Genomic DNA, 15,140 nt, shown 5'->3' on the forward strand with positions numbered 1-15,140 from the left:
GCAAAATAAAAATTAGAATTTGAAATTCTTTGTATTTCAGAATACGTCTGTATATTTGGTGTGATGAGTTCTTTAACAGAGGAAACTTTATATTTTCATATTTTAGACAGAGTCGTCCCCCTTCCTCTGTGTCCCCCTATGCGCTTTCTGCATATCCGTTTGTTGAGGAAGAAATTGTCCCTTAATTTTTTTAAAGTACGTACTATCGTTGTTTTAGTTATTCAAAGAATAAATTCAGAACCAAAGCATTTTATTATAAACAATTCACTGGGTGTTTTTTTTTAAGTGCTATTTACAATAAGTAATTCAATATAACACTTTGCTGTAAAATTTATTCCTTATAATCTAATTTACTACTGATAAATATACTTTGATAAAAAAAAATTTCAATGATTGAAATTCTAAAAGTTTTTCAAGCGTTAATTGACGTCACAATGCGTATATCATATACTGTAAAATAAAGTATGTCTCTAAACAAATCATATATACTGCATTCAATCAATTTTTTTTTAAATTTGTAACCACACAGGGCGGGAATATTTGCTGAATATATGATGATATTTTCCTCACTCAGTTCGATGAAATTCTGTTGTCAGGTTATACAATGTATATGATGATATTTTCCTCACTCAGTTCGATGAAATTCTGTTGTCAGGTTATACAATGTATATGGAACACACACACACATCCCTCCTTTTTTTTAAGAGGAGGAGGAAAATTCCGTCTTCGCACAATAGGCACCCTTTTGTGAAAACAATCTATAGATTTATATAAATCTTTAATCTACACCATCTTTACATTATCTTTGAATGAACACCGAATCTCCCCTCTTGACAGCGGAATTTTTAAGTGTAATCGATCATTATGATCGATTGCTACGCCATTACCCATCGGAGCAATATTACTTTGTTTACGCGTTGTAGCCATCTCGTTACATTTTGTTGCTGGAGAAATTGGAATCGGTTGTCATGGTAATACATTTTCGCGCATGATCAGCGAGCTGACGTTCATCGCCGTCTGCAGTACAAGTATTCGGCACTGTTGATTTTCTTCTTATTTTTTTTTTAGTTTCTTGGATATTACATCATCGGATGTGTATATAATGGAATTCCAGTTTTTCTTTTGAGAATGATTATTGCTATGCCGTATGTTTTCACTGAAAATAACGGTAAGTACGTCCATATCCTACGTGACATTCACCGAAGTATGTATCGATTTCAAGAATTCTTTTAAAAAGGAAATCGACAGCGTACATCTTTTCAATGTTTTGATTTTGTTATAACTGCTTGAAATAAATATGTACATTGTATATATCATATATCTCTATATATATCGGGGTTGGTTCCATGAGCATCAGAAAGAAATAAAGAAAACCCAGCGTTTCCAGTCAGTATGAGTTAAGCGATATAAATAGGACATGATAGCTACGTTCGCAGACTCTAGGCAATGAGAAACTAACTCTCACGTACCACATCAGATTAAGATACCACAGTTACTAGGGTCTTTGTTTTATTGAATTTTAATATCAGCGTGGATTCTAAAAGACATAGAGTATTACTTTTAGTTATCGAACTTCGATATCTTACGAATGTCACCGAAGCAAATGTGTACACATACAACTTCGATGGATCACGTAAGAGAGAGAGAGAGAGAGAGAGAGAGAGAGAGAGAGAGAGAGAGACTTTGGCATATTTTATTTTAATAATGATGGGAGGTGACATGGAAGTTAATTTTTATGGGTGGGGTGTAATTTTCTTATTCTAATGTTGGTATTTACACTAATTCACGAAATTATATATTGTCGCAAGATTATATATTACTATTCTGAAGTTTGTAAAAAATTAAATTTAAAAAGGATAACCTACATCCGGTATCAGACAAACGCAGTAAACCATGGAAGATGATGTAACGCCTTCTAAAATGGTTCATGATGAAGGCTGTAAAAAACCATTACCATGCATTATAACTGCATGAGAGTAATTAAGTATGATAAAGAGAGGAAATGGGCTGGTTGTTTGAATAGCATATATATAAATTATTCCTCTCTCACCTGATGGTATCTAGGCATTTGTAATTTACCGGCAGGTGGTTTCTGATAACTATTGGAAATTCAATGGAATATCGGGATTAATATTTCATAAATTGATCCCACAATTTGACAGAAATTTATGTGCACATGACTATCTTTGTTCACAATCAATAAAAGAAATAGTTAAGTATAACTGAATTTGTTAATCATCTGTCTTATCGAAAGCGTATCTGGGATGGGGAGTGATATTGTGTTATAATATTTCCCTTTTGTCTTTCGCCATGAAACCAGACTAAACGAGTTCTTGAGATGAAACTTGTATGCTTGTATGCGAGATAAGTCCAATAAAAAGATTCGAATCAATAAGATTATATTCATATTCAATAGGTTTTGCCCCTTATCCACTCTGCCGTATAGTTTTATCAATGATGCGAGAAGCAGTTGATATTACTTGACACGATACCAGACCTTGATCTGGGAAGCCACGTGTCAACTGCTGCAATATTGAAAAAGAAAGGTGTCCATTTTTCTTGTTTTAAGTTATAAGTAAAACCAAAACCCTGCTGTAAATTTCTAGAAATAATTTATAATGACTTTCCCCTAGAAATAATTTACAATGACTTTCCCGCCAATCAAATCATGTTACGACCTGTCTGTGCCGTTTCATTTCGTGCTCTTACTGTATTACGTCCCTCTCGAGAATATTTCACTCATGGATACTTCACCATTGCCGGTTAAGGGCTGCAAAATTTAGGCATTTACTCGGCGCTTAAGTTATGGCCTTTAAACAGGGAGGAATCTTTATCGTGCCACACCTGCTGTGACACGGGACCTAGGTTTTTGCGGTCTCATCCGAAGGACCGCCCATTTAGTCGCCTCTTTCGACATGCAAGGAGTACTGAGGATCTGTTCTAACCCGGATCCACACTGTATCTTATAGACTTTTTTAAAAATAACAAAAAGCGTTACACAATCACCTTTAAGTTGGTGTTGAGGTAAACATATCCACACGTGTTGTCATTTTTCTACACTGCGGGCGAACGTCATGTCCCCGACAATGATAATAAATCCACACTTCATTGCTAAATCATAATATATATTTGAGTGTAGAAGTGTTAAATTTCCATAATATGCAAAATTCAAATGTTAATTTATTACAAATAATGGAAGAAATAAGATCAGTATAATAAATATAATGATAAAATACATTTATAGAGCGCCTTACCTAAAAAGTACTCTAAAGTAAAGTGTATTCCATATTAATGCACGGAACAAATATTTTCGCGTAAATTCACAAGATGTGTTTAGCCTTGCTATGGAGAGGAATCGCGAATTAGTATTATCCCAAGAACAGTTAAGAAATCTTATAAGTACTCATCTATCAAATATACATCTAACCACAGCAAAAATGTCTGTAGTATAACTTTAATATACTCAAGCTCGTTAAAACTAAGAAGTTTTCTTCATGTCCACGCATATTGAAAATATGAAATTAATTTTGTGTACCCCAATACATTAAATTGCTGGTGCCTATTTGGACAGTCGGTGCATAAAGTGGTTCATTATCCAGAAAATCGACCGTGCCTAGTGTATTTAAGCACACGGAGCATCAATATTGACACAATGCCTGTACATTTCAGTGACCCATTGACCAGTGATGTAGAAGATGAGACTGCCTGAACCTGCACACTGTGTATTGGCTATATTTACAGGACTGGCTCTCTGTCCCTACAATGGTAAGGAGGTATTCTCTACTTTTACTGTAAAAAAAACCCAAAAAACAGAAATATCATTTTACACCCATTCTCCTTTTTGAGGTTACCTGCAATCTACTCCTTGGTGTACTTTTTCTCTCTTCATTTTATGCACACACTTCAGATAAACAACCGTAATTTTTTTTAAAAATGTATGACATTGGAATGTTAAGAAAGAGGCCCACGGACCATACCGCTCACCTGAGTCATCTTGTTTATACACAGATCCCGACCACAGCTATCGCTTGGAGACCTAATTACTATATATATAAGAGTATATACTGACAGGCTACTGACAAACAAGTTGATGGTGCAGGGGTTCCAACAGTCTCGTTTAAAGTCAGCATTTCGCAAATTATATGGTCGTTATAACGATCTAGTTTGCCAGTACAACCTATCCTTGGGTCAAATGTTGTCTGACGTGTTTCCTACCGATTGTTATGCCGTTCTTGGCACACTGATTTTGACTACGGATAACTCCGTTTACCTGATCAAGATAAAGGGCTCACGGCGGGTGTGACCGGTCGACGGGGAATGCTTGCTCCTCCTATGCACCTGATCCCACCTCTGGTATATCTAGAGGTCCGTGTTTGCCCAACTCTCTATTCTGTATTGCTTATAGGAGTTATGAGATTGATCACTGTTCATTATCTTCACATTTCATGAGTACTTATATATAGTAATTAGACCTCCAAGCGATAGAAGTGCCTGTGATCCCGATACAAATGTATTTGAAACCCTTTAAATGTATCGCCATTTATGTTCTATGATCACATTGTGTAAAACAAACTTGAATGTATACTATATGAGGATGTTTGCATATTGATTGGCATAATGTATCAACTAGTTATTGAAAGAATTTAAATTAACCCTTTATATTCCTAATTAAAACTTACAAACTTGAGTCCACACTACACAAGGCTATGAAGTGAAAATTGATATGATAAAATGCAGACTTGTCATGTTTGAAAAGAACATGTCAATATGTATTTCCTATACCGTATACTCGAATAGAAAAAAATTCAAACCCGTAGTATGGTCATCTTTTTTGATAAACCTGAACTTATACTACATGGGGATAATTACAAACCAACACATTTTCGACTTGTTGTTAAGAAGATTATTTTCAAAAAATTCTTCCTGTACATACCTATGTAAAAGCGATACCCCTAACCGTTGTCCCACCCTAGCCCAAAGAGTTTTCGTTTGAACAAATAATCTTCATTATAGAAAGAAAAATTCATCCAATTTTTTTATTTTTCCGGAATTGTGGTTCTCACCAAAACAATTTTTGAAATGCCTCATACTATATTAACTATTTTCTAAATATCTCCCAGGAAGACGATATATCTCTTCATTCTAACACATTTAATCCCCTTCAAGCAATGATACATGCACTTTATGTCAAGTTTGGTTGAAATTAGCCAAGTGGTTCTCGAAACGAAGTCGAAAATGTGAAAAGTTTATTACAACGACGACGCCAACGGACGGCAAAGTTTGATCAGAAAGTTAAGGCTGCGCCGACTATGCGTACATGACATTGATTTATGAAACTTAAAAAATGATATACATTATGTATGGTATCCATATTAATTTTATGTTGCTAATACGGTATAATTATGTCTCCCCTCTTTCGGGGGGAGGGGGCATATTGTTTTTGTACTTTCTGTCCGTCCGTCTGTCTGTCACAAAATCTTGTGAACACTTCTCCTCCTATATGCCTTATCAGATAGACTTGCAACTTTGTACAGTGCTTCAAACTTTGTACAATGTTTCATTGCCATTTTTAGGCATGCATATAAGGAAGATTACAAACTGTAAATATAGGAAAGATTACAAACTGTAAATATAAAGAAGATTACAAAGTGTAAATATAAGGAAGATTACAAAGTGTAAATATAAGGAAGATTACAAACTGTAAATATAGGAAGATTACAAACTGTAAATATAAGGAAGATTACAAAGTGTAAATATAAGGAAGATTACAAAGTGTAAATATAAGGAAGATTACAAAGTGTAAATATAGGGAAGATTACCAAATGTAAATATAAGGAAGATTACAAACTGTAAATATAGGGAAGATTACAAACTGTAAATATAGGAAGATTACAAACTGTAAATATAAGGAAGATTACAAACTGTAAATATAGGGAAGATTGCAAAGTGTAAATGTAAGGAAGGTTACAAAGTGTAAATATAAGGAAGATTAAAAACAGTAAATATAGGAAGATTACAAAGTGTAAATATAGGAAGATTACAACGTGTAAATATAAGGAAGATTACAAAGTGTAAATATAGGGAAGATTACAAACAGTAAATATAGGAAGATTACAAACTATAAATATAAGGAAGATTACAAACTGTAAATATATGAAGATTACAAAGTGTAAATATAAGGAAGATTACAAACTGTATATATAAGGAAGATTACAAAGTGTAAATATAGGGAAGATTACAAAGTATAAATGTAAGGAATATTACAAACTGTAAATATAAGGAAGATTACAAACTGTAAATATAGGGAAGGTTACAAAGTGTAAATACATGTATAAGGAAAATATAAGGAAGATAACAAAATGTAAATATAAGGAAAATATAGGGAAGATTACAAACTGTAAATATAAGGAAGATTACAAAGTGTAAATATAAAGAAAATATAAGGAAGAGTACAAACTGGAAATGTAAGGAAGATTACAAACTGTAAATGTAGGAAGATTACAAAGTGTAAATATAGGAAGATTACAAAGTGTAAATATAAGGAAGATTACAAACTGTAAATATAAGGAAGATTACAAACTGTAAATATAAGGAAGATTACAAAGTGTAAATATAGGAAGATTACAAAGTGTAAATATAAGGAAGATTACGAACTGTAAATATAGGAAGATTACAAAGTGTAAATATAAGGAAGATTACGAACTGTAAATATAGGAAGATTACAAAGTGTAAATATAAGGAAGATTACAAACTGTAAATATAAGGAAGGTTACAAACTGTAAATATAGGAAGATTACAAAGTGTAAATATAAGGAAGATTACAAAGTGTAAATGTAAGAAAGATTACAAAGTGTAAATATAGGGAAAATTGCAAAGTGTAAATATAAGGAAAATATGGGGAAGATTACAAAGTGTAAATATAAGAAACATTACAAAGTGTAAATATAGGAAGATTACAAAGTGTAAATATAAGGAAGATTACAAACTGTAAATATAAGGAAGAGTACAAATTGTAAATTTAAGGATAATATAGGGAAGATTACAAACTGTAAATATAAGGATGATTACAAGCTATATAAGGAAGATTACAAACTGTAAATAAAAGGAAGATTACAAACAGTAAACATAGGAAGATTACAAACTGTAAAAAAAGGAAGATTACAAACTGTAAATATAAGGAAGATTACAAACTGTAAATTTAAGGAAGATTAGAAACTGTAAATATAAGGATGATTACAAGCTATATAAGGAAGATTACAAACTGTAAATAAAAGGAAGATTACAAACAGTAAACATACGAAGATTACAAAGTGTAAATAAAAGGAAGATTACAAACTGTAAATATAAGGAAGATTACAAAGTGTAAATTCAAGGAAGATTACAAACTGTAAATATAAGGAAGATTACAAACTGTAAATATGAGGAAGATTACAAACTGTAAATATGAGGAAGATTACAAACTGTAAATTTAAGGAAAATATAGGGAAGATTACAAACTGTAAATATAAGGGAGATTACGAAGTGTAAATATAAGGAAGATTACAAACAATTGTAAATATGAAGAAGGTTACATACTATATAAGGAAGATTACGAACTGTGAATATAAGGAAGATTACAAACAGTAAATATAGGAAGATTACAAACTGTAAATATAAGGAAGATTACAAACTGTAAATATAGGAAGATTACAAACTGTAAATATAAGGAAGATTACAAAGTGTAAATATAAGGAAGATTTCAAACTGTAAATATGAGGAAGAAATCGTAAATCTATTTAAAGGAGGACATATTCATTTCTTGTCTGTACAAAAGCATTTACTCCATGAATGGACATGTGCATAATAATATAACCAAGACCTGCAAAATGTCTAAAAGAAAAATATTTCGTGCTCTTTCAGCAAATGCCATCGGCTGCTTCGTTTGCACTTCGCTCAACAGAGGAAACAAAGGTTGCGAGGACACTTTCAATAACACCGGGAAATACTACAGGTCCGACTGCCAGGCGAACCGAGACGGACGGATAGGAACATTTCCCGCCACTCAGTGTATCAAAATGGTGGCAGAAGACGGTAAGTGTCAGATCACCGGTTTTGGTTTCGTAACCTGTAATGGAACATGTATTGCCGATTGGCGAATTCTGTAACGTAAATATTAGGCATTGCGGAGTGTGCGGGTGACTTTACCGGACGGCAACGCAACGTTTATGGAAAACACACTACGTGATGTGTGGTGTTCAAGATCCAGTAATAAATCTTGTTTGTTGACTTGTATCTAAAGAAAAGTTATACAAGCATCAGATCAGTTAGGAATTAATTATACAATGGAAAGCATAATAGAAGTGCATGTCAAATTGCTTTAGTTGCAACGGAAAATATCAGTACTTTATAGCAAGCTAGGTGTTATGTATGGTATCCTACCTACAATCCACCAATTTTTGTGTATTGTATAAACTTTGTATCAAATGAAAGATAATCAATATTCAAAGTTTTCAGAATTGATAAGATAAATATGAACTATATAAATAAAAATACAAGTCAGTTACAATAACTTCCAAAGCAAGCTGATGGTGAAAAGGTTTATATTACTGTGGTCTTTCAAAACATGCAAAGAGAAGCATAAGTCGCCATACAAAGTATGAAGAAATTCATTTCCCCCTAAATTTCTACAAGGGGAAATAACTTCGATAAAAAATTCAAACTACTAATCTTTATCATGTAAAATAGAGGCATTTTATTTTTACGCAAAATTGAATGCTACAGATATCATACTTTTGTTAAAAACAAAACAAACAAAAAACAAACAAAAAAAACAACAACAACAAAAAAATAATAATAAACGCCGTTTTGGATCGGATATCTTGATTTTTTGGTATAAAACAACTTCAGGACAACTCTGCAACAATCCCATCTTCCACTCGTCAAGGTTTCTGATCAATACGCCACTCTTTGTAAAGAGGATAGCGTATCAGAAAACTTTTGGCTCGAGCTATGTCCATATCCCTTACCTTATCACCGTAGCGCTATCCCCCAACATTAGCTAACTACCCTGACTGTTGACTACAGTTCGTGGGTTTTCCTGCTGTGCACAGTAGAAAAATTGATTTGCTGAATATGTATGTTACATGTCTCTGGTTAGAGAAGGAATTGATTTGTTGCGATAATTCTGCTTTGGCAATTTACACTGGTAACAAGCGCAAAGCATCTGTTTCGAAAGGGAGGGGTGTGCTGTAGGAGGAGGAGACAATTTCACAATTGTCTAAAATTCTGGTCACACCCCCTTTCAACTTCAATACGAAAGAAAGAAGATAGGGAGAAATGGGGGCATCTTTCACTACATTGGTTCTCTTCAGTAATTCAAGCTTACATCCTTACCATTCAATGCTGTATTACAAAACAAGAAGCCCATGGGCGACACCATGGTCATGCTGTTGTGATTTTTACAAGATTTTATTAAATCTCTATTCCAACGAAGAATTTTGATCCAATGTTATACTAGCCCTAACCTAGCCCTAAAGGGTCATGACATAATCAAACTCGAATTCACACAACATGGGGATACCTCAATACTAATGTGACTGATATGATCTTGCTGTTCTGGAGAAGATCAAGATCACAGGTCATAGGATGAAATGGGAAGTCTAGCCAAAAGAAATCTATACACAAAGTATGAAAGCTCTACCTTACACATTTAAGGAAATATCAAGTTGAATAGGTTAGGTTTCTTAGAAGTAGGTCATACATCAAAATCACAAGATTAAAAACTTTCAAATTGGTTTTGTAAAAAGGGTCTTGTCACAAGGAAATTAATGCACATTCGAAATATGACAGCTTTGTCGCTTACTATTAAAAAGTTATGAGCACAGGCAATTGCATAGCTTGGGGTCGAATTTACTATATAAAGAGTACTATTTATATAGTAAATTCGACCCCAAGTGAAGCAATTGCCTGTGGTTATGAGCGAACAACTTAGGAACAGATCAAGTGTGATCCTGCTACTCTTCAAAAGAATTTGTTTTAATTACTAGTAATTTCATGTATATTTTGATACACACATATTTAAATAACAAAATGCTTTCTTTGCTTTGATTATTGGAATATGAAGGTCACTGACAATATTGCAGAAAAATTCAGAACCTGTGTTAGCAGGCTATGCAAATTTTTCTGCAATGTTTGCAATCATCATCTCTCATTTAATTAACAATTAAACTAAAGAAAGGCATTTTATTATTCACATTTTTCTGTATCTATCAATAACATAAAACATCGATATTATTAATTGATATTAATCCAAAAGTAATTTAAATCTAACTGTTGAAAATCACCTGACCTTGACTTGTTCTACATTCAAAATAAAAGGTAAAAGATAATCAGCAAACATGCTTTCCAACAATTTCAACAGTGCTACAAATAGGTCGCGCAGTTCATGGAATGTGTATATACTCACATGCAGACAGACGGCACTATAATAATCAGATTTCAGTAAATTGAAACAAATTGCAATCTGACTACAGTACAGACCTACATGTATATCATAAATACGTGTATATATTTATGATATTATAGATCTGTACTTTAGTCAGATTGAACAAACTCTGTGTCTTCTTACATGTACAATTTGTAGTTGCAAATGACAATCAATGGATTTCGATAGAAATTAAGCAGAATACACACAGTGGATGTAAATAAAAAAAATTTGATCTCCTATTGCGACCCCAACTTACCCCTGGGATTCCTGATTTGAATAAACTTGAATCAGCACTGCTTGCACATCAATAATGACTAATCATGGCCCTGCTGAAATGAAGATTTTTATAAATTTTTCCCCATATATAAATTCCATGTAAAACTTTAGACCCCTTCTGTGTTCTGTTTCCAGGGACCACAATTTGAACTAGTTCTAATTGTAACGGGGACCGTTACATATGTTCCCCAAACCTCCCCCAATTAAAAAGTGATGTCCTTTTAAATCTATAGCAAAAAATCATTTTATTTTAGTCTTTAATTACATGTAGTACATTCAATATGGTCATTTCAGTACCAAGAAATGAAAGAAAGTGTTGCACGTGCATGCACGCGCACGCGTGTACGATTCCGAATTTTTGTTGATGTCGTTCAACAGGCATTTGTATCATATACCCACAGTATGAATTTCATAACGTTTCCACCAAATATAAGAAAGTTATAGCGATTTTAAAATCGTCCAATCAGAATTCAGCACACGTGCATACACGTGCTTAGCAGTAATTCTAACCACAGCAATTTGTAAGGAGTACCAAGACACATCTAAACCATTAATATCAATAGAATTTGATGAAAAACAAAAACGTTATCGTCCTTTAAAAATTGAACATTTAAAAAACGTTGCACGCGCATGCGCGTGTACGTTGGCATTTTTTTATTACACCAATATATAGATACACATATTGTCTACTTATGCTGTGAATATCATCTCATTCGCTTCATAAATAAGATAGTTACAAACATTTTAGTATTATCCAATCAAAATGAAGCGCACGTGCATGCGCGTGCAAATTGGTAATTTTGACTATGTAAATCAGTTAAGGGTCTCAATATCTACCTATGATATGAATTTCAAGCCATTTCAATGAACAACAAAAAAGTTAGACTGATTCCAAAGTTAGTGTACAAATTTTGGAATGCGCGTGCACGCGCATGCGTGCGCGTGCTGACAAAATAACTATTATTTTTCATATGTACAAATGATATACTATCATCCTATTTAGGTTTTATATCGCTTCCTTCAATATTCTGATTTTCCATTTTTTGTACCAAAATTGCAATGCACGTGCGCGCGCGTGCATGCACGTGCAAACAAAATGACTATCACTATGCACATCTACAAACGCTATACTATCATCCTGGAAAGTTTCATATCGATCCCTTTTGTAGTTTCTGAGAACACTACCGGACAAAAAAGTACCGGAGAAAAAGAATAATAATAATAATAATAATAATAATAATAATAAGAAACAGAGTAAAAACAATATGTTCCCAAACTTTGTTTGGGGAACATAATAAACTTGCATCTGCACTACCAAGGGATCCTTGCATATTGATATGTCTAATCATGTCCCTTTTTTCTTGAGAAGACTTTTTCCTATATGTTCCAATTAATGTAAAACTTGATCCCCAATTGTGGTTCAACCCTACTGCCAGGAGCCACAATTTGAACAAACTTCAATCTACACTACCTGAGAATGCTAGAGCATGCTTGATATGACTAAACATTGCCCTGTTGAGCTTGTAAAATGATTTTTCCTATATATACATGTAAAACTCTGATCCCCAAATGTAACCCCACGTTAAACAACAACCAACTCCGTTAGCTATGATTTGAACAAACTTGAATCTCTTTCATGTCGGGAAGCTTTCATGTAAATTTCAACCCAATAGTTCTTGAGAACATGTTTAAATGCATCTTCATAAGTCAAGGGTTATTGATTCGTAACCTAACGAATCAATAACTCTTGCCTTGTGAAGATGGTCTAAATAACCCTACTCTATTTTTGCCTTTTCTTAATTATCTCCCCTTTAGAGGAAGCAAATTTTGTGCCAAGTTTGATTGAAATTGGCTCAGTGGTTCTGGAAAGACTTTAAAAATGCCACTAACTTTTCACTAATTCTTAATTATCTCCATTTCAAAAAGGATGTGGCCCTCATTTGAACAAAGTTGAATCCTCTCTACTCAGGCATGTTTGTCTCAAGTTTGGTTGAAATTGGCCCTGTGGTTCTGGAGAAGATTATACACGTTACAATTATATGACATATGAATTGTTTTATATTTCAGCTGATGCTGGCTTTTCTTTGATTGTAAGGGACTGTGTTGTAGACAATGGGGGCACGACCTCCGAGACAGAAATAGGACGACAGAGTCATTGTGGATGGATGAAGGTTATCAAGTATAACGGGAGGCGCATGAGTGGATGTATTCTAAGCTGTGATCGTGATGGCTGCAATGCGGCTAATCAGAGAATAAACATGTCCATCGTCGTTGTTATGCTTGTTTTCATAATTATCAAAACGTTTTAAGTCTTAAAACGTTTGTAAATGTATATGTAAAAATCAGGGAAATTACATTGATTTCATTTAATGTGCTATTAAATATAGGCCTTATACAAAATGCACATTTTGTTGAGTGACATTTGAATTTCTATCAATATTGAAAATAGCAGAAAAACATAATAATCATGTGCTTCGAGCTTTAATGTCATGGGTAATTGTAATAAAGTAGAATTTAGTTTAGTTAATGTTATATCCAGCAAATTACTGTCATTGTTTAACTGCTAATAATCCATAAATTCATACAACTACACGCACATATGTTGTTTAGAGTCATTTTCAGTGTATTTACTGTTGATGTACAGTTCAAATGTTTATATGATATGACATGTGTACAATCCTATCAGTCTTCTAAAGACAGTTATATATAAAAACCTATTTTCTTTATATTGTTTGGGGATCTTCAAGCAGTACTGTGCCAAATGTTGGTTGTTTTTTTCAATAATCAATTAACAAAAATGTTCTTTCATTGCCTAATTAAAAATTGTAACAAGGATTTAAGTTAACTTCTACTAGAAATTCTAATTCTTAATTGATCATCTGAAATCCATACTGTATTTATATAAGATTTTAAAAAAATATTTCTAAAACACTTTTCAAATTGCAATAAAATTGTTATGCAACATATTTTAACAAATTTCAATTTAGAAATTACATTTAACTGCTGTAAATTTTGATACATGTACATTAAACTGTACAAAGCAGGTTATGTACCATTCCAATAGGTGTCGAGGATTCTGTTGTATAGAGCTATATATTTTTTTCTTTTGGAAATGTGCGATTATAGCACCATGCATATATAATATTGAAAAGAAAATTCAATATGTATTTATATATAAACCATTAATAAAATATTGCATACTGGTAAAATTTTAATAGCTTTTCAAATGCAAAAGATTGAAGTACTGTGATATTGAAAAGACACCAGTGTATATGTGGATTTACAGAGTTACTCCATATCATAAAACATCCCCTCTCAAGATTTACAGAGTTACTCCATATCATAAAACATCCCCTCTCAAGATTTACAGAGTTACTCCATATCATAAAACATCTCCTCTCAAGATTTACAGAGTTACTCCATATCATAAAACATCCCCTCTCAAGATTTACAGAGTTACTCCATATCATAAAGCATCCCCTCTCAAGATTTACAGAGTTACTCCATATCATAAAACATCCCCTCTCAAGATTTACAGAGTTACTCCATATCATAAAGCATCCCCTCTCAAGATTTACAGAGTTACTCCATATCATAAAAACATCCTCTCTCAAGATTTACAGAGTTACTCCATATCATAAAACATCCCCTCTCAAGATTTACAGAGTTACTCCATATCATAAAACATCCCCTCTCAAGATTTACAGAGTTACTCCATATCATAAAGCATCCCCTCTCAAGATTTACAGAGTTACTCCATATCTTAAAAACTTCCCCTTAAGATTTACTCCACATCATAAAGCATCCCCTCTCAAGATTTACAGAGTTACTCCATATCATAAAGCATCCCCTCTCAAGATTTACAGAGTTACTCCATATCATAAAGCATCCCCTCTCAAGATTTACAGAGTTACTCCATATCTTAAAAACTTCCCCTTAAGATTTACTCCACATCATAAAGCATCCCCTCTCAAGATTTACAGAGTTACTCCATATCATAAAGCATCCCCTCTCAAGATTTACAGAGTTACTCGATCAATATCATAAAAACATCCCTCTTCAGCATTTCTCACCCTGTCTAATTTTTCAGAAATGTCTTGTGTGAGGTAACGTTGAATGTTGCATGCATTTGATAATCAACTGCAGCTTTAAGTTGTTTGTGTTAAAAATTTGTAATGTATATTTGTTCATAATGATAATGTGCAATATACTAGGTACACACATAGTTTATTTCTACAAGCTGTAGATTTCTACCCAAGTTGTATTGCTGCCATTTCATATGAAGACCTCTTTGTAAGAAAACTAAAATATTAAAAAAGGCTAGGAACTCGTGTTGTGTTATTTCTTTTTTCTTACTACATTTTACGAACTTCAATCCAAGCATCTGTTTCAAATACAA

At 33.1% G+C, this 15,140-nt stretch overlaps 1 protein-coding gene across 1 annotated transcript; it reads left to right on the top strand.

Annotated features, from left to right (window-relative positions):
• The first annotated feature begins 241 nt into the window (after nucleotides 1–241).
• On the top strand, nucleotides 242–15,072 carry LOC125657521 (uncharacterized). The gene is made up of 4 exons (XM_048888129.2): nucleotides 242–1,168; nucleotides 3,670–3,765; nucleotides 7,900–8,070; nucleotides 12,809–15,072. Exons 2-4 carry the CDS (start codon nucleotides 3,696–3,698, stop codon nucleotides 13,048–13,050), a joined length of 483 nt encoding a protein of 160 aa, XP_048744086.1. The 5' UTR covers nucleotides 242–1,168; nucleotides 3,670–3,695; the 3' UTR covers nucleotides 13,051–15,072.
• Nucleotides 15,073–15,140: the final 68 nt, after the last annotated feature.

The sequence above is a fragment of the Ostrea edulis genome, chromosome 9 (genome assembly GCF_947568905.1).
Source record: "Ostrea edulis chromosome 9, xbOstEdul1.1, whole genome shotgun sequence".
NCBI lineage: Eukaryota > Metazoa > Mollusca > Bivalvia > Ostreida > Ostreidae > Ostrea > Ostrea edulis.

Bases quoted from the DNA above. Each gene is read 5' to 3' on its own strand.
- LOC125657521 (XM_048888129.2), top strand. From the start codon at position 3,696: ATGAGACTGCCTGAACCTGCACACTGTGTATTGGCTATATTTACAGGA. The intron at 3,766-7,899 runs GTAAGGAGGTAT...GTGCTCTTTCAG, and splicing joins GGCTCTCTGTCCCTACAATG to CAAATGCCATCGGCTGCTTC. The intron at 8,071-12,808 runs GTAAGTGTCAGA...TTTATATTTCAG, and splicing joins CAAAATGGTGGCAGAAGACG to CTGATGCTGGCTTTTCTTTG.